The sequence below is a fragment of the Jaculus jaculus genome, chromosome 6, assembly GCF_020740685.1.
Source record: "Jaculus jaculus isolate mJacJac1 chromosome 6, mJacJac1.mat.Y.cur, whole genome shotgun sequence".
Lineage (NCBI taxonomy): Eukaryota > Metazoa > Chordata > Mammalia > Rodentia > Dipodidae > Jaculus > Jaculus jaculus.
The window spans coordinates 71,521,911-71,543,925 of record NC_059107.1 but is presented as its reverse complement, the minus strand read 5'-3'; the positions used below and the strand labels follow the sequence as shown (position 1 = coordinate 71,543,925).

The window sequence follows — 22,015 nt, the reverse complement described above, 5'->3', positions numbered from 1 at the left end:
TCATGTTTGATAAAGGATGGGTAACAGTAATACATAACTTCTAAAACTGACTTATGAGCTGAAGAAATGGCTTAGTGGTTAAGACATTTGGCTGTGAAGCCTAAGGACCCAGGTTTGATTCCCCAGTATCTACGTAAGCCAGATGCACAAGGTGGTGAATGCATCTGGAGTTAATTTGCAGTGGCTGGAGGCCCTGGTTCACCCATTCTTTCTTCCTCTCCCTCTCTCACTCACTCACTCTCTCTCTCTCAAGATCACTGAGAAACCTTGCTGGAGCTGAGCTGAAAACCTTCTCCCTGTAGACCAGCTAACAGAAAGTTAGGAAAAACTCTGCTGCATGTCTCCATGGGAGAGAGAGAAGTCATCAGTGGAGACAAATAATAGTGGACACTGCAAGTCTTAAGTTTGGCCAGCCAGGTTAAATGAGCCAACAGGTTCAATAGTGGCATGGCTGTTCTGAGGGAAACCAACCACTCTCTAATTGGTCTAGAGGCTCACTTCATGGTAGGAAATACATGTCTGATATTGCAAACCTAAGATGGCAAAGGTCATGAGCCCTAGGGTTGTAATGTCTGCTGGTGTCTGGCTAAATGCATATATTATGCTCACCAAACTGCCCAGTAAGCACTTTTCTTAAAATCCATACACATATATTAATGTTACTCTCACTTTTGGTTAGAGAACCTTCTCTTTGCAGATGGCAGTGACCTATGGGATGACTCAATGGCACCATAGTGCTGAGACGTGACAGAGGAGTGCTTAGTACTGAAACATCTCTGTCACATCTTTTAAGGCTCAGGGTTCATTGCAGAAGAGGTGGTGGGAAGAATGTAAGAGCCAAAGGAAGAATATGACTCTTTACAATACACTCTTCCAGACACAAAATGGCCTGGATATCCTCGAAGTTCCTGGCACTACCTACACAAGACCAGTACAATAGGAGGAAACGATGATGACATCAAAAAATAAAAGAGAGACTGATTGACAGGGTGGTAGATATGGTGGAGAGTGGAGTTGCAAAGGGAAAGTGTGTGTGTGGGGGCAATTATCATGGTTTATTGTCTATAGTTATGGTAGTTGTTAATAATAAAAATTAAAAATAATTAATAATAATAAAAAGAATCCCATGCTGTGAGTAAGAAAAGGCCCAAACAAACATGGTGCCAGTCAAAGAGGAAAAGAGAGAAAGGGATCTTACACAGTGCTGACAACTTGTCACATTACCTTGCAGAAGAGATGGGCAGGATCTCATCCATGGACCAGGACTGCTTAGTTATGCATACCCGAGGCTCTCTACTTCAGCCCAAGCCTCATGTCAGGACCAAAAGATGAACTTGGAGCTTGTTGCAGTCTGGCTCGCATTGCTGTTAGAAATCACCCAACCAAGAGCAGCTTCTGGGAAAAAGAGATTTATTTTGGCTTACAGGCTCGAGGGGAAGCTCCACGATGGCAGGGGAAAACGATGGCATGAGCAGAGGGTGGACATCACCCCCTGGCCAACATAAGGTGGGACACAGCAACAGGAGGGTGTGCCAAACAATGGCAAGGGGAAACGGGCTATAAAGCCCATAAGCCCGCCCCCAACAATACACTCCCTCCAGGAGGCATTAATTCCCAAATATCCATCAGCTGGGAATCCTAGCATTCAGAACACTTAAGTTTATGGGGGACACCTGTATCAAACCACCACAGAGCTCCAGAATCTGTCTCTTTTCCAACGTGGTCATATTGAATAAATCTTTTTGCCTTTCACTATTAAGAAAAAAGGTGGTACAAGCATCTGGTGATTATTTGCAGTGGCAAGAGGCCCTGGTGTGCCTGTCAAATAAAATAAAAATAAATATAGATACAAAATAAATATAGATACAAAAGCTCAGTGGTAGAGTGTTCACTTAACATACACAAGGCCCTGAGTGTGATCTCCAGAGAGGGGGAGAAAAAGCAGGGGGAGAGACACAGGGACAGAGAGACAGAGAGGTTTCTGCGTTGCCCAGGTTAGTCACAAACTTTAAAACTCAAGCATTCTACCACCTTCTGAGTAGCTTGGACACCACTGCCCACATTGTGCTGGGCTTCCTCAATGCCTTTGCATCATCTTTAATTTTGTCTTTTAATATAAGATCATATATTCTATTACAAACCTTTTAACCCCTTTCTTCTTCTCTTACTTGATATTGGCAGATGTGGTTGTTTAAATCAGGAGTCCCCCATAAACTTAGGTGTTCTGAGTGCTAGGTTCCAAGCTGATGGAGATTCAGAATTAACGCCTCTGGAACAGTGTATTGTTAGGTGTGGGCTTATGGGTATTATAGCCCGTGGGTATTATAGCCCGTTTCCCCTTGCCAGTGTTTGGCACACTCTTCTGTTCCTGTTGTTCACCTAATGTTGGGCAGGCAGTGATGTCCACCCTCTGCTCATGCCATCGTTTTCCCTTGCCATGATGGAGCTTCCCTTGAATCTGTAAGCCAAAATAACCCTCCTTTTATCCCCAAACTGCTCTTGGTTGGGTGATTTCTACCAGCAATGCAGCCTGACTGCAACATTTGATCATTCCAATTTGACAAGTTCCTTATTTCAAGAAAATTATTGGCTATATTTTTAAAAGGTATATGCCCTTTTTTTTTTTTAAAAAAATTGTTTTCTCTGGGGATTCCTCTGAGAATTTAGGGAAGCTGTTGAGGTCTAGGAAAGACTCTACAATTCTTCCAGAGATTTCTAGGAAAAAGTCATTAACTAAACTTTGCAGGAACAGGGGAACTGATGGAAGCTATCCTGGGATTCTAATGCCAGGATTCTTCCACTGTAACTGAGTCAGTGCCACTGAAAACTCTACCTGGTGAGTGTAAGAATCATGACCCTAGGACATTAGGCCAAGGAATTCTCAAAGGATTAGGAACTTTCCAATTGATTTTTAAAATTTATTTTTAAGACAATAACCCAGTACATGAACAAATAGCAAAGGATTTAACAAGCAATGAGATAAAAGTAATTTTCTAATTGATCAAAACAACATAGAGAAATTAGTGAATTAAAATGGCACATTTTCAAACTTTCTGATGATTCAAGATTTTGCATTTTAGCATAATTTACATATGAAGATTTTGAATTACAGTTGTTTTAAAATGGAAAATAAACATTTTTGATAAGTGTGTGCATGATAACATTTTACCAGAAAGTTTCACCCCTGCTCTGTTGTAAGGGAAAGTAAACTGTTTAATTTTGTCACCATATATATATATATGTATATGTATACACACACACATACATACATATGTACATATACATATATATTACACACACACAAATATACATACGTACATATACATATATATATATAGTGACCATATATATATATATATACATATATATATATACACACACACACACACACACACACACACACACATATATCTCCTATGTTTTGTGTTGTAGGTAATTATAGGCTAATGCAAAAAAGAAAGAAAGAAGCAATTGTAATTATGCTGTTTTGCTCCACAAATAGTAGTTTTTGTGAAATTTGTGAACCTGGTCAAAAGTAACAAAGTTTCTTTGTTGTTCATACATCTTAATATCATGTAGAACATGTATGTAAATGGAGAAGCTCTCAAAGACAATGATGAAAGCACCAACAGAGGTGTCCTGGAGAGCAGTGATTGTTGTGGGAGCCTGTCTACATCTGGATCTATGGAAGGACAGTGTAACTACCAGGGGGATGTTTTAGGAGAAAAAATACATTTTCTGTAGATGGCCGTTGGAAATTTTAAGAAGCCAGGTGTGTGGTTCACGCCTTTAATCACAGCACTTGGGAGGCAGAGGTAGGAGGATTGCTGTGAGTTTGAGGCCACCCTGAGACTACATAGTGAGTTCCAGGTTAGCCTGGGCTAGAGTGAAATCCTACCTCGAAAAACTGAAAAATAAAATAAAATGAAAAAGAAAAATTTAAGCCATGGAGAAATAAAAGGTTAGCATTAGGATAAAATTGGCAGGTTGAATCTTAGTGTAGTAGAAGACATTATAGGATTTCAATTCCCCACTTCTTTTTTTCTTTTTTTGGTTGGTTGAAATAGGGTCTCATTCTAGCTCAGGCTGGGCTGGAATTCACTATGTAGTCTCAGGCTGGCCTCGAACTCATGGCAATCCTCCTACCTCTGCCTCCTGAGTGCTGGGATTAAAGGCTTGCAGCCCCCATGCCTGGCTCAATTCCCCATTTATATATTTACACCTTCACCCTCCTCATGTAGGCCATTTTAACCTGGGGTATAGATCAACCCCTGCTTTGCAAGCAAGCTCCTTTAACTGCTGAGCTATCTCCCCAACTCCAAAATCAAAAATCCCTTAGACTAAGGGGGCATAGCCTACTTTGAGACTTACTTTCCCACACTACCTCACAGTCCATATATTTTGTTAGGTTCCATGAATGGGGAGGTGTCCTCCAAATACGGCAACCAATGGAACAGGAAGTCTTCTACAATGGTCCTGAACCATGGAGTGACCTCCTGACCACAGGCTGCCTGTCCAGGAGCTCCACCAGTTCCTCCAAGCTCATGAAGCAGTGTCCTTTGATTTCTGTGGGGTCTGGGTTCACTGTGTGGTCTCTCCTCACAAACAGAAGAGAGCCAACTTCATGTTCTCTCCAGATGGCATACTACTGATACTTGTGGTACTTCTGGGACACAAAAATTATGTCTTGTATGAAAATCTATGTTAAAATTGATACAGTGTCAATTCAATAATAGGGAATAAGATTTTATTTTGAAAATCATTTAGCTCCTCATTAAAAACAAGACAAAACAAAATGCCAGGTATGGTGGCACACACCTTTAATGGCAGCACTTGGGAGGCAGAGGTAGAAGGATCACCGTGGGTTCAAGGCCACCCTGAGACTACGTAGTGAATTCCAGGTCATCCTGGGCCAGAGCAAAACCTTACCTCAAAAAACAAAAACAAAACAAACAAACAAACAAAATGTACATCATACCCACTGAATGTCATACAGTATTTAATTAAACACTGGAAATTTTGGTTAGTTCATAAAAAAGAGGTCAAAATTTCTGGCCATGATTATTTCATGTGTGAACATGGAACATGAGAAAGCTGAACATAGTTCTGTGGAGCTATACTGGTTCCATGTCTGAATGTTTTACTTTTCAGAATGGTGACAAGTATGGTGCCTTGTTGCACAGCCTTCCCATTGGCAGGCTTGCTATTGTTCCACATGAAGAAGGTAGAGCAGTGGAATTATGATATCATGGAAGTATAATAGCAAGAATTGGAAAACAAATCCATGAGGGCATCTAGAGATTCATGTGAGTCCCACATTTCTGTCTTTCTGGGGGTCACTGTGTACCTGTTCCTGGGGATGCCCAGCTCAGCCTGCAGGTGTCTCAGGGCCATCCTCCTCATTCCTATGGCATTGTTCTCTTCCAGTTCTTCAGGATTGTATAGAGGATTACTAGAACATGAGTCAGTAAAATGCCCTGAAAAAATGTGGGTATTTTTGTATTGTGTGTTTGGATAATTTAATTTGTTAAGTATATAGCCAGGTAAATATCTTTCAGAAAATGATTTATTCAAGGCTGGAGAGATAGCTTAGTGGTCAAGGCACTTGTCTGCAAAGCCAAAGGATTTGGATTTGATTCCCCAGAACCCACATAAAGCCAGATGCGCCACATACATGCCTGGAGTTTATCTGCAATGGCTGAAGGCCCCGGAGCACCCATTCTCTCTCTCTCTCTACCTGCTCCTTTCTCTCTCTCAAATCAACCAATAATAAAAAAATTAAAAATAAATTTTTAAAAAATGGGGCCAGAGAGCTGGCTTCACGGTTGAGGCACTTGTCTGCAAAGCCTAACAACCCAGGTTCAATTCTCCAGGTTCCACTTAAGCCAGATGCACATGGTGGTACATGTACCTGTAGTTTGTTTGCAGTGGCTAGAGGCCCTGGCAGGCCCATTCTCATTCTTTCTCTCTGTCCCTCTCTTTGTCTCTAATAAATAAATAAATAAGTAAAAGTAAATTAGAAAACAAATTTAAAAAAAGAAAATGATTTATTTAGAATCAACTTTGCTTATGAAAAAAATGTGCAAAGTGCTGCTTTACTGGAAGATCCCCTTTACTAAATAGGAGGAAATTTCCTTCCTAGCCATTATTACTTATTGAATAAAATAGATTTAATTCTGACTTACTTCCACAGCATCAATTCATCTTCTATTGGACAAATGTTGATATATAAGATTCCTGGACTCAATTCCAGCTGTGAAATGCTATTAAGTTGATGCACTTCCATCTTTAGTTGGAATGGGACTGATTAACACAGAGAGCTTTGATGGATTTGCTCACTAGCTCTCCACCTATGTGAACTTGATGCTTTTAGATTTCAGCTGAGTGGGCTCACCAGGAAAAGTGTACTTGGTGTCTACTACCTGCTGGATCAAAAGCTGTCTTTTTATGTTAAGAGGATGCCACTGAAACCTTGGTGCATCAGCCCAGTGAAATGCATGGGCGTTAGTACGAAATCAAGGTCTAGGTGGAGTCTGTAAAAATGGCCCCTTCTCCTCTAAAGGGTCTTTACTCTCATACAGCTCATGAAAGTGGCACCAACAGCAGTTGGTGACCCTTGCTGGAAAGTTCTCTATACAAGACACTTAACACTGGGGCATTCAAGTACTTAATTACGCTCAGCATCACCAGCAATGACTCTTGCAACTGCTGTCCATTGGTAAACAGAAAACTAGAAAGTCAGGAGTGATTTGAGGATTTGGACCTGGTCCTGTCCCTTCTACTGTAACTGTTGCCACAATGCCCAGGCAGATGGATAAACAGAGGGACAAAGTGACTTCTGCTCTACAGCCTGTTGTTACATTGGAAGCCCTGGATGGGTTCATAATAATGTGAATATCATTGCTGTGTTTCTTCTAAATCTTTCAAAGATAGTAGCAGCATGTGGACCATCTTTTCTCAGGTTCATTTGTTCTTTCCCTTTATTGCTTCCTTCCTTCCTTCCTTCCTTCCTTCCTTCCTTCCTTCCTTCCTTCCTTCCTTCCTTTCTTTCTTTCTTTCTTTCTTCCTTTCTTTTTGTGTATATTTCAAGGTAGTGTCTCAGTCTAGATGAGGCTGACCTGGAATTCTCTATGTGGCCTTGAACTCATAGTGACCCTCCTACCTTTGCCTCCCAAGTGCTGGGATCAAAGGCATGTGCCACCACTTCTGGCTTCCTTCCTTCCTTTTCTCTCCCTCTTTCTTTCTTAATTTATTTGTGTCCAAGTATGTGTATTCATTTGTGTGTGAGCATGTGTATATAGGTACACTAGGGCTTCTTGTTGCTGCAAAGAAACAAATGCCTGACCCTTGCCCTACTTTTTGCATCCCCCTTCCATGGATGGCTTGGAAACTGAAACCTGGCCCAGCAGACTTTGCAAGCAAGTACCTTAATAACTGCTGAACCATCTTTCCAGCCCCCATGAAGTTTGTTTTCTAAACACTGTCAGAGAGTAGCTGATGGTACAGGTCTGCACACACATGGGACCTTCCAGCTCACCCTTCTCTATGTTTTCCATTAGGCAGCATCTCCCCTTGGTTTCCCCTCCAATGACCCAATCCTGCTTGTCAATGATGATGCACATCTCCTCCACTTTGTCTGGAGTTCATTAAGGTGAGTTGTACTTACCTGGGACATACCTGCAAAACACAGATTGACTCCACTCCCATAAGTACAAAGCAGAGGGAAGAGGAAGCTAAATGCCATCCATGTTAACAATGCAAGTTATTTCACCAGTGCTGAGACAGTTCATAGACAAAGTTCAACAGCTTTAGTCTTTAGAAAATGTTCTCATTGTAGCTTTTATTGTCCAACAGGTATCTTGTTTGTCGGGAGCCATTTTGGCTGCACTTGTATCCATAGCCCTGGGCTTCTGTAGGAAAAAAAAAAAAACCCCGCAGGGGGCCCCCCACGCTCTGCCCGGATAAGGCGACACCCCAAATCACTCACGAGAAGCGCTCTTGATGCAAACTGCAAGAGGATTTTATTCCAAGCGCGCTGGGGCCCACAGTCGTACACCTCACAGGAGTAGAGGACTGCAGAGCCCCGAATGCAGGAACAGGACAGTTTTTATAGGGTTTCTAACAAAGCCTGTGCATTAGACCAATCATTTTCTAATATTAGGAGCCCCGCAGGGTGTTAGCCAGTCAGTTTGTGCCACCCCATAGTTTCTAAGCCAATTAGTTTATGACCTTGGTGGTCAGCATTTGTGCAGGTCCTTGGGTGGGAGTAGCAGAGTGTGGTACCAGTCTCCTATGACCTTGGAGGCCAGCCTTTGTGCAATTCCTTAGGTGGGGGTAGCAGAGTATGGTATCAGCCTCCTGTGACCTTGGTGGTCTGAGGCAGGCTGTTACAGCTTATGGTGCGAGCTACTAAGGCTAACAGTGTGGGCTATTAAGGCTTATAGTGTGAGGCTTATAGTGCAGGCTATTTACAGAAACCAAATAAGTGGTTCACTTCATTACTCATTTCCCATCCTTGAGGGCTATCTCGTGCCCTTTTACCTAGTTTTATATTAGGAGTGGGCTCTGATATAATGAGAAGAGGGAGTCTTTACTTGCTTCCAACAGAGAGTAAAGCCTGGAGTTTGAGGTATGCAGGGAGCCCTCTTAAGCTCCCCTTGGAGCATGATAGTATTTCTGAGCTTCTGAATTCTTGGGCCTTTCACTTCTTGCTGCAAGACATTACCAAAACTATAGCAGCCTTCCTGCAAGTAAGATTGTGTATCTTCAGTGTTGGGAAGCCATCTGGCAGCAAGACATTAGCATAACCATAGCAGCCTACCTGTAAGCAAGATTAGGTATCTTCAGCCATTTGGCTGGCCCTTTGTACTGAGAAATGATTGAAATGCAAAATCTCTGTAATGGGAAGGTTTTTTGATAAGGAACTTGTAAAGCTCATAAAATCTTTGTCCATGGAAAAACTGTTTGTAAAAAGATATAAAAAGGAATGCTGTTAAAAAAAAAAAAAAAAAAGGAATGCTGTGAAATAAACCATGTCTTCAGTCCTGGCTTGAGGCCTTGCTTCAGCCCTGGACTGGGGTCCATGCTTTCAGTCTTTCTTCTGTCTTTCCTTAATCCTCACTCCCCATCAGGCTTGAAGCCTTTCAGCCAGCAGGCTCCAGCTTTTAAATAAAACTCCTACTCCTACATAAAAAGAAATGAAGCTAGGCATGGTGGCACACACCTTTAATCCCAGCACTCAGAAGGCAAAGGCAGGAGGAGTGCTATGAGTTTGAGGTCAATCTGAGACTACATAGTGAAGTCCAGGTCAGCCTAGGCTAGAGTGAGACCCTAACTCAAACAAACAAACAAAAAAAGAGGGCTGAGGAGATAGCTCAGCAGTTTAAGATGCTTGCTTACTTACTAGCTTCTCAACCTGAGTTTGATTCTGAAAGGCCCAAGAATTCAGAAGCCCAGAAATACTATCACACTCCAAAGGGAGCTTAAGCAGGCCCCTGCATACCTCAAACGCCAAGCTTTACTCTCTGTTGAAAGCAAGTAAAGAATCCCTCTTCTCATTATATCAGAGCCTGCTCCTAATATAAAACTAGGTAAAAAGGACATGAGATAGCCCTCAAGGATGGGAAATGAGTAATAAAGTGAACCACTTATTTGGTTTCTGTAAATAGCCTGCACCATAAGCCTTAATAGCCCACACTGTAAGCCTTGGTAGCCTGCACCATAAGCTGTAGCAGCCTGCCTCAGACCACCAAGGTCATAGGAGACTGATACCACACTCTGCTACTCCCACCCAAGGACCTGCACAAATGCTGACCACCAAGGTCATAAGAGACTGATTGGTCCACGAGGGGCTTGAACAAATTAAACTAATTGGCTTAGAAACTATGGAGTGGCACAAACTGACTGGCTCGCACCCTGTGGGCTCCTGATATTAAAAAAATGATTGGTCTAATGCACAGGCTTTGTTAGAAACCATATAAAAACTGTCCCATTCCTGCATTCAGGGCTCTGCAGTCCTCTACCCCTGTGAGGTGTACGACTGTGGGCCCCAGCGCGCTTGGAATAAAATCCTCTTGCAGTTTGCATCAAGACTGCTTCTCGTGAGTGATCTGGGGTGTCGCCATATCTGGGCAGAGCATGGGGTCCTCGTTTTGGGGGTCTTACAATTCTCCCTACTACCCACAGTAGGCCAGGCACCAAGACACTAGGCACACATCTGTGGTCCCAACAAATCCCAACGTGCCTATAGCAATAGCATTTGGAACTGGAGAATACCAAATATTGGAGGCCAGCTCAACTGGTACATATAATAGTGGTAAACCACATGGAGACCTTGACTCAAAAGCAAGTGACAGGAGACAACAGATACATTAAGGTTGGCCTGTCTAGCCAAACTTGCTTCCAGTGTCCACTGTTTTCACCACTGATGACTTCCGTCTCCCATAAGGCTGCACACAGTGCAGTTTTTTTTCCATCTTTCAGTTGTATGGGCCACAGGGAGAAGGTTTTCTACCTCAGCACCATCTTAATTTCTCAGTGACTTTGCTGCTCAGGCATGTGAGGTCTTCAGCAATAGGGTCTTACCACCTCTTTCTCACAGGAAGCCAAGGGCCTTGGAAATAGCCTATAATGTTGTGGAGTCAACAGGGACCTCCCTTTTACCACATCATCACCAACATTTATTGTCATCTGTTGTTTATGGCAGCCATTCTGACAGGACAGAGATGGAATCTCAAGATAGTTTTAATTTGATTTCCCTGGTGGCTAAGGATGTAGAACACTCTTTTTAGATGTTTATGTGCCATCTTTATTTCTTCTGGTGAGAACTCTCTATTTAGTTCTATAGCCCATTTTATATTTGGGTTGTTTGATTTCTTATTGTTCTTTTTTGTTAAATTTTTATTAACATTTTCCATGATTATAAAAAAATCCCATGGTACTTCCCTCCCTCCCCACTACACTTTCCCTTTGAAATTCCATTCTCCATCATATTACCTCCCCATCTCAATCATTGTACTTACATATATACAATAACATCCTATTAATTATCCTCCTCCCTTCCTTTCTCTTCCCTTTATATCTCCGTTTCAACATACTGGCCTCTACTATTTTCCTTCTCACGCAGAAGCCCAATCATCTGTAGCTAATGGCACAGAATAAATATTCACACTGCAAAAGATGGCATTGGGCATAGCAAAGAAACATTCAACCAATACAAGATTTAAAACAACCAGGGCAAACATCAAACTCTGTAGCTTCAAGTCCAGCAACTCTAGCCAGTGACAAATCTTCAAGTCCGATAATTCTAACCAGCAACAAGTCTCTGGCATTCCAATTCCGCCCCTCCAGCTAGGCTACTCACAGTCCTGGAAAACTTCATCTGGGCCGGCAGCTCCTTGGCAGCCATCTCATGGTCCCAGCATCTCCACTGGGTCTCCACTGCAAGCCACGTTCATCCTACTGGCCCCATGGGGTCTCTATGCAGGCAACCAGCAAACCCGCTTCACACTGCCCATGGCCATTTCCAAAACACAAGACCGTGTTGCAAACTCAATGACCCTCTTTCCAGCATTTCTTATACTCCACGATACCAGGTAGGGTGCCAATTTGTTAATCCAGGGGGGAATAAAGTAGACTTTGAAGAACAGGACACTCCTTGAGCACTCAGGCCCTTTCAAAAGAGTCTACATTTTTCTCGTTGCCCCAGCGCAGGTCAGCTAGCCCAGTCTCAAATGTTGTCATCTCTCAGTTGCAGCTGAATGGGCAACAGTTCACCCAAAGATTTTTCTTTCTGTGCCATATCCCTCTGCTCACACCAGTTTATTTCTACGCAAAGCAACCCTGCACAACTTCTCAGGACATGGGCACAAGAGCAAGCTTCTCACACAAACTGCTAGCCCAGCCCAGGCAAAGCTTTTTCTCACCCCCATAAGCCAAACCTCACAGTCCATAGTTCTGACCAGAATAGTCCATCAAGCTGTACTTACAGCACTGCAAGGCATCTCTTAGGCCAAGGTTTCAAATCCTCCCACAGTCCTCTTGAAAATCAGCTCCAAAAGGCCGAATCCACACAGTCAGGTGTCCAGCAGCAATCCCACTCCTCAGTACCACTTTACTGTTGCAGTCCGGTTCGCATTGCTGTTAGAAATCACCCAACCAAGACCAGCTTCTGGGAAAAAGAGATTTATTTTGGCTTACAGGCTCGAGGGGAAGCTTCATGACGGCAGGGGAAAACGATGGCATGAGCAGAGGGTGGACATCACTCCCTGGCCAACATAAGGTGGACTACAGCAACAGGAGGGTGTGCCAAACACTGGTAAGGGGAAACTGGCTTTAATACCCATAAGCCCGCCCCCAACAATACACTCCCTCCAGGAGGCCTTAATTCCCAAATATCCATCAGCTGGGAACCTAGCATTCAGAACACCTAAGTTTATGGGGGACATCTGAATCAAACCACCACAATCAGGGTGAATGATTTTTTTGATATACTCTTGGATTCTGTTTGCCAATATTTTGTTGAGAATTTTTGCATCTATGTTCATGAGAGAGATTGGTTTGTAATTTTCGTTTTTGTTCTATCTTTGCCTGGTTTTGGTATCAGGGTGATGCTGGCCTCATAGAAGGAGTTTGGTAGAATTCCTTCTTTTTCTATTTCATGGAAAAGCTTAAGAAGCAATGGTGTTAGCTGTTCCTTAAAGGTCTGGTAAAATTCAGCAGTGAATCCATCTGGGCCTGGGCTTTTTTTAGTTGGGAGATTATTGATAAATGTTTGGATCTCCATGTTTGTTATAGGTCTACTTAAGTGATTAATCTCATTTTGATTTAATTTAGGTAGGTCATATAAATCAAGGAAATCATCTATTTCTTTCAGATTTTCATACTTTGTGGAGTATATGCTTTTATAGTATGTCCCTATGATTTTTTGAATTTCTCTGGAATCTGTTGTGATGTTACCTTGTTCATCTCTGATTTTATTAATTTGTGTCTCTTCTCTCTTTCTTTTGGTCAGATTTGATAAGGGTTTGTCAATCTTGTTTATCCTTTCAAAGAACCAACTCTTTGTTTCATTAATTCTTTGGATTTTTTTAATTCTATTTCATTAATTTCTGCCTTAATCTTTATTATTTCTTCCGGTCTACTGATTTTTGGTTTGCCTTGTTCTTCTTTTTCCAAGGCTTTAAGGTGAAGCATTAGGTCATTTACTTACAACCTTTCTAATTTCTTAATATAGGCACTTAAGGTTATAAATTTACCTCTGAGAACTGCTTTCATTGTGTCCCAGAGATTTTGATATGATGTGTTCTCATTATCATTTAACTCTATAAGTTTTTTTTAAAATATTTTTTGTTCATTTTTATTTATTTATTTAAGAGACAGAGAGAGAGATAGAGAGAGATTGAGAATGGGCATGTCAGGGCCTCCAGCCACTGCAAACTAACTCCAGATGCATGCTCCACCTTGTGCATCTGGTTAACGTGGGTCCTGGAGAATCGAGCCTCAAACCGGGGTCCTTAGGCTTCACAGACAAGCGCTTAACCGCTAAGCCATCTCTCCAGCCCCTAACTCTGTAGATTTTTTGATTGATTTATTCATTGACCCATTCATCATTTAGTACTGCATTGTTTAGTTTCCATGATTTTGTGTATGCTCTATTGCCTTTCTTGCTACTGATTTGTAGTTTAATTCCATTGTGTTCAGATAGAATGCAAGGGATTATTTCAATTTTCCTGAATTTGTTAAGATGTACTTTGTGTCCTAATAGATGGTCTATTTTAGAGAATGTTCCATGTGCTGCTGAAAAGAATGTATATTCTGCAGCCTTTGGATGAAATGACCTGTATATATCTGTTAGGTCCATTCCTTCTATAACCTCATTTAGTCCAGATGCTTCTCTGTTTATTTTTTCCTGGGATGACCTGTCAATTGATGAGAGTGGGGTGTTAAAGTCACCCACTACCACTGTGTTTGGTATTATCTGTGACCTTAGTTCTAATAGTGTTTGTTTGATGAAGTTGGGAGCCCCCATGTTAGGTGCATATATGTTCAGGATTGTAATGTCCTCCTGTTGGAGTGTGCCCTTAATCAATATAAAGTGGCCTTCCTTATATTTCTTGACTAATGTTGGACTAAAGTCTACCTTATCAGATATTAGGATAGCAACCCCTGCTTGTTTTCTAGGCCCATTTTCTTGAAACACTGTCTTCCAACCTTTCACCCTAAGATAATGTCTATCCTTTATAGAAAGGTGAGTTGCTTGGAGACAACAAATTGTAGGATCCTGGATCCTGGTTTTTAACCCAGTCTGCAAACCTATGTCTTTTCTTTGGGGCATTGAGGCTGTTGATATTAAGAGATATTATTGAAAGGTGTGTATTTATGTTTGTCTTTTCGTGTGTGTGTGTGGTTTCGGTTCTACTTGTGCTCTCTTGTGTTAACTAGTATTTGAGTATTGCTTGTTTTTTCTGGGTTCCTTATATGTGTGCTTTTCCTTTTCGTCAGCATGGAAGATTCTATCAAGTATTTTCTGTAGAGCTGGTTTTGTCCTCAAATACTTCTTTAACCTGCTTTTGTCATGGAATGTCCTTATTTCTTTGTCTATTTGAATGGATAACTTTTCAGGATAAGGTAACCTTGGTTGACAGTTGTTATCTTTCAGAACTAGGAATACATCACTCCAAGCCCTTCTGGCTTTTAAAATTTGTGTTGAATAATCTTCTGTAATCCTGATGTGCTTGCCTTTGTAGGTAACTTGATTTTGCCCTCTAACTGCCCTCTGCTGGGTCTGTTGCCGCTCCTGCTGAAGCTGCTGCTTCTGGGTCCACCATTGCTGCTGCCTCTGCTGCTGCTGCTGTAGCTGCCACTGTTGGAGCCACCCTGCTGCTGAAGCTGCTGCTGCTGGGTCCACTGCCACTGCTGCCACTGAGGCTGCTGCTGCTGGATCTGCTGCTGCTGCTGCCACTACTGGATCTGCTCCTGCTGGGGCTGCTGTTACTGGTGCTGGAGCCACTGATGTTGCTGCCGGACTCTGCTCCTGCTTGGGTCCTGCTGTCAGCTCAAGTTGGCATGGCTGTGTCCTGGGACTGCTGCTCTGTTCTCTGGAGCTGAGCTCAGGCGGTGGGGAGGGGAGGGAGCCACAGCTGCTCTGGTTCTCTCGCTGTTCCATGTATTCTTCTACCTTGTGGTCTGCTCCTCCGTTGCTCACTGCTGCTCTCCCTTCGTGTTTTTTGAGTTACGGAGAGCTCTGGTGTGAGTGGAAGCTCCCTCACCTTGTTTTTCCTGTGGCTTGAGCCGAGCCTTGCAGCTTTGTGGTGCGCTGCCGCTGCCGCCGCAGCAGTTGGTGGAGCTTCTGGGGCCGCTTTTGCCAACCTGTGAGGGCTCTGGATGCTCTGGATCTCTTCTACTTATCCGCTACCACTTCAATTTCCTATACACCTCACTTTTTAGTAAAAGTGTGTATTTTGCTGAGTATTTTTTTGGTCTTTTTCCCCCCTAGGCTGCTTTGGAATGGTACCTACGCCGCCATCTTAACCCTTGTTCTGTTTTTTGATATCTTTGTATATTCTGGATATTAGTCCCTTGTTAGATGTATAGCTGGCAAAGATTTTCTCCCATTCTGTAGGTTGTCTCTTTACTCTATTCACAGGGTCCTTTGCTGTACAAAAGATGTGTAATTTCATGAGATCCCAGTGTTTGATTAGTGGCTTTATTTTTTGAGCAATTGGGGTTATATTCAGAAAATCATTCCCTTTGCCAATATGTTGAAGGGTTTCCCCTACCTTTTCCTCTAGCAATTTCAGAGTTTCAGGTCTGATATTAAGGTCTCCTGATCCTTGTGCTTGGAGAAAGAGAAGGATCTATTTTCACCTTTCTACATATAGTTAACCAGCTTTCCCAGCACCACTTGTTGAAGAGTCTGTCTTTTCTCCAATGAAGATTTTTGACATTTTTGTCAAAAATCAGGGGGCTTGGTACTGGAGAGATGGCTTATTGTTTAAGCACTTGCTTGTGAAGCCTAAGGACCCTGGTTTGAGGCTCAATTCTCCTGCACCCACATAAGCCAGATGCACAAGGGGGCACATGCAACTGGAGCTCATTTTCAGTGGCTGGAGGCCCTGGCACACTCATTCTCTCTCTCTCTTGCTCTCAAATAAATAAATAAAAATAAACAAACAAAATTTAAAAAACAATCAGAGGGCTTTAGCTGCCTAGATTAAATCTGGGTCCTCTATTCTGTTCCATTCATCTACATGTCTGTCTTTGTGCCAGTACCATGCTGTTTTTGTTACTGTGGCTTTGTAATATAGCTTAAAATCAGGAATGGTGATACCACCAGCCTTATTTTTGTTGCTCAAAATCATTTTGGCTATTCAAATTTTTTTGTGCTTTCAAATAAATTTTAGGATTTTTTTTCTATTTCTGTGAAGAATGCCATTGGAATTTTAATGGAGATTGCATTAAATGTGTAGATTTCTTTTGGTAAGATTGCCATTTTCACAATATTGAATCTTCCAATCCAAGAACATGGGATGTCTTTCCATTTCCTTGTGTCTTCTGCAATTTCTTGCTTGAGTGTCCAGGGTGTGCAATCCACCTTTATGCACTTTCAGGATATGAGTTTAAGGTGCCAGGTACAGCTCTTCTTCCCTTATCCAGCTTCAGAAGTAATCCTAGGTGTTGCATTAGCTTGCTAAGCAAGCTTTCTAGTGGACTGGGTGGAACAATTTACTGGCAAATTCTAAACTTCAACTGAGAAATATATACATTTAATAAAAATCATCACAAAGTATGCAATTGTGGAGATTAAAATAAACAGATAGTCTTATAAAGCCAAAATCCCTAAAGGTGTTTGTTGTTTTACCCTTAATCTTTTCTGCTGGGAGGTAGAGATTTCTGTTCTCAATTGAGTTCCAGGAGCCGCCTCGGGTGCAGGATGGCCGCAGAGTCAGGCAGAGCTGGCTCACAGCTCACAGAGCCAGCTCTCTGGCCCAAGACATGGCCCGAGGTCCCGGCCAGCTAGGCCAGCCTCACCCCAGCACAGTTGCCATGACTAAGAGAGGAAAGCAACTGAAGTTCCGGGCCCACGACACCTGCTCAGGTCGAGTGACTGTGACGGATTATGCCAACTCGGATCCAGTGGTTGTGAGGTCTGGACATGTCAAGAAAGCAGTCGCCAATGCTATTCAGCAGGAAGTCAAATCTCTTTGTGGCTTGGAAGCATCCCAGGTTCCTTCAGAAGAAGCTCTTTCTGTGGTGGGTGATCCCTGTGATACCATTGATAGCAGTGATGAGATGGATATCCAGGAGGAAACCATCCAGGAAAGAACCATCTCCCGAAAAAAGAAAAACAAGAGACACAAAGACTTGGATGGGGCTGGAGGAGAAGAATATCCCATGGATATTTGGCTATTGCTGGCCTCCTACATCCGTCCTGAGGACATTGTGAATTTTTCCTTGATTTGTGAGAATGCCTGGATTGTCACTTGCACTGCTGCCTTTTGGACCAGGTTGTACTGAAGGCATCACACTCTGGATGCTTCTCTGCCTTTGCGCCTATGTCCAGAGTCAATGGAGAAGCTGCGCTGTCTCTGGGCTTGTGTGATCCGATCTCTGTACCATATGTATAAACCATTTGCTGCTTGAATCTCCAAGAATCCAGCCATTCCATAAAGTTATCCCAGCACACTAAGGAATTCCATATGCTTGCTTTTCTGGGGCAGAAAGATTGTTGGGAACAGACAGGAACCAATGTGGGAGTTCAACTTCAGGTTTAAAAAACAGTCTCCTAGATTAAAGAGCAAGTGTATGGAATGGTTGCAGCCTCCCATTCAGTATGAAGATGTTCCTACCAACCCGGACCAGACTGCTGCTTACTGCAGGTTACCACTCTCAAGTTCATCTTTATACCAATTGTCATGGCAATTATATTTACTCTGTTTACTATTAATGTGAGTATGGACATGCGGCATCATTGAGTGAGATTGATGTTCCAAGATTCTCCTGTTCATGGTGGTCAGAACCTGCACAGTGAACAGGGTGTGCAAGTCATCCTGGACCCAGTGCACAGCGTTCGACTGTTTGACTGGTGGCATCCACAGTATCCATTCTCTCTGAGAGCATAGTTACTGCTTCCCACTCCTTCCCATGCCCCAACCCTGGGGTAGCTTTGAGTGTAGTCCATTAGTGATTAGATATGGTTTGGAAGGAGTAGCTGGATCATATGTCTGATTAGTATTGCAATTGCTGCTTGGGTTCCTGAGACTCTACCACAAGAGTAAAAAGATTAAATCAAGAGAAAAATTTAACATCAAACATGACATATAAGTATCAATGTAAAAATTTCCACTTGAAAAAAGAAAACCGACCCTGCGTTCCGTGTTAAACCCCATTTGGTGCTATTCAGTGTTTTTCTTTATTCTTTTATCCCAGCAGAATGGATGATCTTGTTCTAGGGAAAATTAAACGTTTAAATTTTCAAGCAAGGAAGTTTTCCCTTTTGGATCAGAGGAACCTAGAGGCCTAAAATTATTGCTACTCTTACTTCCTATGTAGCTGCTCCTCAAATTCAAGTGATTATTTTTCTTTTCCCTTTACTCTTCTCCGGAATAAAGCAGGTGACAGGGTTTTCAGAATGTGACAAGAAAAAAATAAAATAAATTGGGTTCCAGGTCAGCCTGGATTTGGATCAGACCTTAACCCCAATAATGACAGAAGTAAAAGACAAAGGTCACACAAGTATGAAAGCATCAATGGCAGAAATATTCCACCCCCGAATCCAGCTTATTTGACAATGCTAAAGCCAACCAAGAATATGTAACCCATAACCTGCCCTGAGAAGGAAAGAGAGATTAGTTCTTTCAATGCAGGCCTAATGTACCTGTTTGTTTGTTTGTTTATTTATTTATTTATTGTTTTTTTGTCAGTCAGCCTTGTTACCACTTGGGGTGGCTTTCACTCTCACCAATACTAAGTGCCCACATCAATCCCTCCATGTTGTGCTGTGGAGCTGGAGCTCAGATCAGCTATGCTGGCTGCACTGCCACTGGGGGCTGAATGCTGGGAGGTTCATGGTTCTGATGGTGGGGCATGGGAGAGTTCAGACTTCTGGATTTGCTCATTCAGTTCCACCTGTTCCACATTCCTTTCAGAAGCTCCTTAGTTGATCTTCAGATTGCTTTTTCTTTTTCTTTTCTTTTTTTTTTGTTTTTAGAGATAGGATTTCACTCTAGCCCAGGCTGACCTGGAATTCACTCTGTAGTCTCAGGGAGGCCTCAAACTCACAGCAACCCTCCTACCTCTGCCTCCCAAGTGCTGAGATTAAAGGTGTGTGCCACCACGCCCAGCTCTGATCTTCAGATTTCTTAACTTTGCAAGAAGGCTGATGAAGTTTAAAAATACCCTTGTTTGGTCTCTGCTGCTGCCACTGATTGGTGCGCCTTGTGAGTCAGTGCTGGGCAGGTGCATGAAGCAGATGGATCAGTGGGCCACAAGCGCCTCATTGGGATTCTGGCCATTTTCTTCCTTTCTGTTGGATGTTGGTCTTTCTGGCTTCTCTGCTGTGTCTAAGAATAACCTATATTCCTTCACTTTTCAGGAGAAGAGTGTATTTTGTTGTGGTTTTTGCTTAAATACCTCCCCCGGCTGGTTTGGTAAGTCTACTATGCTGCCATCTTACCCAGAAGTCCCCTATTTTCAATAGCAACAATAAATAAATAAATAAAACATCTTGGAATAACACTAACTAAGGATGTGAAAGACTTATATAATGAAAACACAAGAACACTCAAGAAAGAAATTGACGAGGACTTGAGAAGACAGAAAGACCTCCTATGCTCCTGGATAGGCAAAATTAACTTTGTGAAAATGGAAATCCTACCAAAAGCAATATACATATTTAATGCAATGCTAATAAACTCCAGAATTATTCTTCACAGAGATAGAAAAAGCGATCTCAAAATTCATATGGAATTTTAGCAAGACTTGGATAACCAAGAATATCCTCAGCAAAAGAAACATATCTGGAGGCATTACCATACCTGATATAAAGCTATATTACAAAGTCATAGTAATAAAAACAACATGGTACCTGCATATAAACAGGATTATAGACCAACTGAACAGAATTGAAGATCCAGACTTTAGAAGAAGAAACTACAGCTAGTTGATCTTTGACAAAGGTCCTAATAATGTGGACTGGAGAAAAGACAGCATCTTCAATAAATGGTGCTGAACAAACTGCATATGCAGAAAAATGACTCTAGACCCACACATCTCACTAGCCACAAAAATCAAGTCCAAATGGATCAAAGACCTCAATATAAAACCAGAAACTCTGCTACTTCTGCAAGAAAAAAAAATGAGGAACTTTCCATGACATAGGAGTGGGAAAAGACTTCCTTAACAAAACCCCAGTAGCCCAGCAAGTTAAACAATCACTCAATCATTGGGATTTCATGAAGCTGAAAAGCTTCTTCACAGACAAAAATTCCATAAGAAGAGCCAATACACTACCCACAGAATGGGAGAAAATTTTTGCCAGCTATAAAACTGACAGAGGCCTAGTTTCTAGAATCTACAAAAAACTCAAAAACATAAACAATAAAAAAATCACACAACCCTCTCACAAAATGGGGCAGAGAACTGAATAGGGAGTTCTCAGAGGAAGAAATACAAATGGCAAACACAAACTTAAGAAAGTGTTTGACATCCTTAACTATCAGTGAAATGCAAATTGAAACAACTATGATAGTCCAACTTACCCCAGTAAGGATAGCAAGCATTGAAAATCAAATGAAAACAAATCTTGGTGAGGATGTGGAGAAATAGGAACTCTCATTTGCTGTTGGTGGGAATGTAAGATGGTACAACCACTATTGAAAGCAATATGGAGACTCATAAAAAGGTTGACTATAGAGTTACCAACAGACCTAGTGTTGCAGTCAGGTTCACATTGTTGGAAGAAATTACCCAACAAAAAGCAGCTTGTGGGAAAAAAGAGGGGGAAGCTCCATGTTGGCAGGGAAAATGATGGCATGAGCAGAGGGTGGACATCACCCCCTGACCCACATAAGGTGGACAATAGCAACAGGAGAGTGTGCCAAACACTGGCAAAGCGAAACTTGCTGTAACACGCATAATCCTGCCCCCAAGAATACACTGCCTCCAGGAGGCATTAATTTCTAAATATCCATTTCCTTAACACTGAGTGGATCCATTAGCCAATCCAAGAGCAGTTGGTTTTCTATCATGGCTGTGTGCCACTATTGCACTGTGTGAGCACCACCTCATGTTGTTTGCTTCTGAATAGCTTAGATTTTGAATTCTTTAGACAGATGTTGGCCACTTTTCCCCAATAGCTCTAGGTGGACTGTCTTGGGACTGGCTGTGTTCTGGATTACAACCAGTTCTCTCCATGTCCAATGCCAACAACATTTGAAGTCTTCAGCAGTACAGTCTTACAATGGTGGGTAATCAAGTGCTCTTACAGAAGTCTGTCTTGTTTGTTTTGGGAGACCTTGTAGGTATCTCCAATCAACAGCTTATTGTGGATGTTAACTGCATCCCAAGGGAAAAGAAAAAAGAAAAAGACAGAAAAAAATAGAAACAGGAGAAATTAAGGTTAGGCTTCATCTCACTGTCTCCAGGGCCCTTCAAGTCAGGGGCTCCCCCTAAGGTCCTGCTGAGGGTTCAACCTTTTAGTCTAACTTCCAGGATGTAGGATTCGATAGTACCAGTTCAATTTGAATTCAAATTTCTGTCCACCTCCTGTAACCTTCCCCTTCCCCAAAGCCCTACCCTCCCTATTGTTCAACCTCAAGTTGTCCTTTAGGTTTGTCAGCAATGTGGGATGATCCACAGATGAGTGAGACCATGCAACTATTATCTTTCTGTGATTGTATGAGTTTGCTTAGTATGATCTGTTCCGAGTTTGACCATTTTTCTACAAATTTCATTTTGTCACTTTTTCATTTTGCTGAGTAGAATTCCATTATGTAGATATACCACATCTTGGTTA

The 22,015-nt window shown here is 42.1% G+C and overlaps 1 protein-coding gene and 1 pseudogene across 1 annotated transcript; one reads left to right on the top strand and one right to left on the bottom strand.

Moving 5' to 3' along the window:
* Nucleotides 1-4,385: 4,385 nt before the first annotated feature.
* On the bottom strand, nt 4,386-7,675 carry LOC101609674 (isopentenyl-diphosphate delta-isomerase 2). The gene is given in 6 exon segments (XM_004662203.2): nt 4,386-4,510; nt 4,513-4,699; nt 5,341-5,477; nt 6,395-6,464; nt 7,515-7,630; nt 7,633-7,675. Coding segments are annotated over 6 exon segments (678 nt in total).
* Nucleotides 7,676-16,995: 9,320 nt separating this feature from the next.
* LOC101609391 lies at nt 16,996-18,182 on the top strand (annotated as a pseudogene).
* Nucleotides 18,183-22,015: the final 3,833 nt, after the last annotated feature.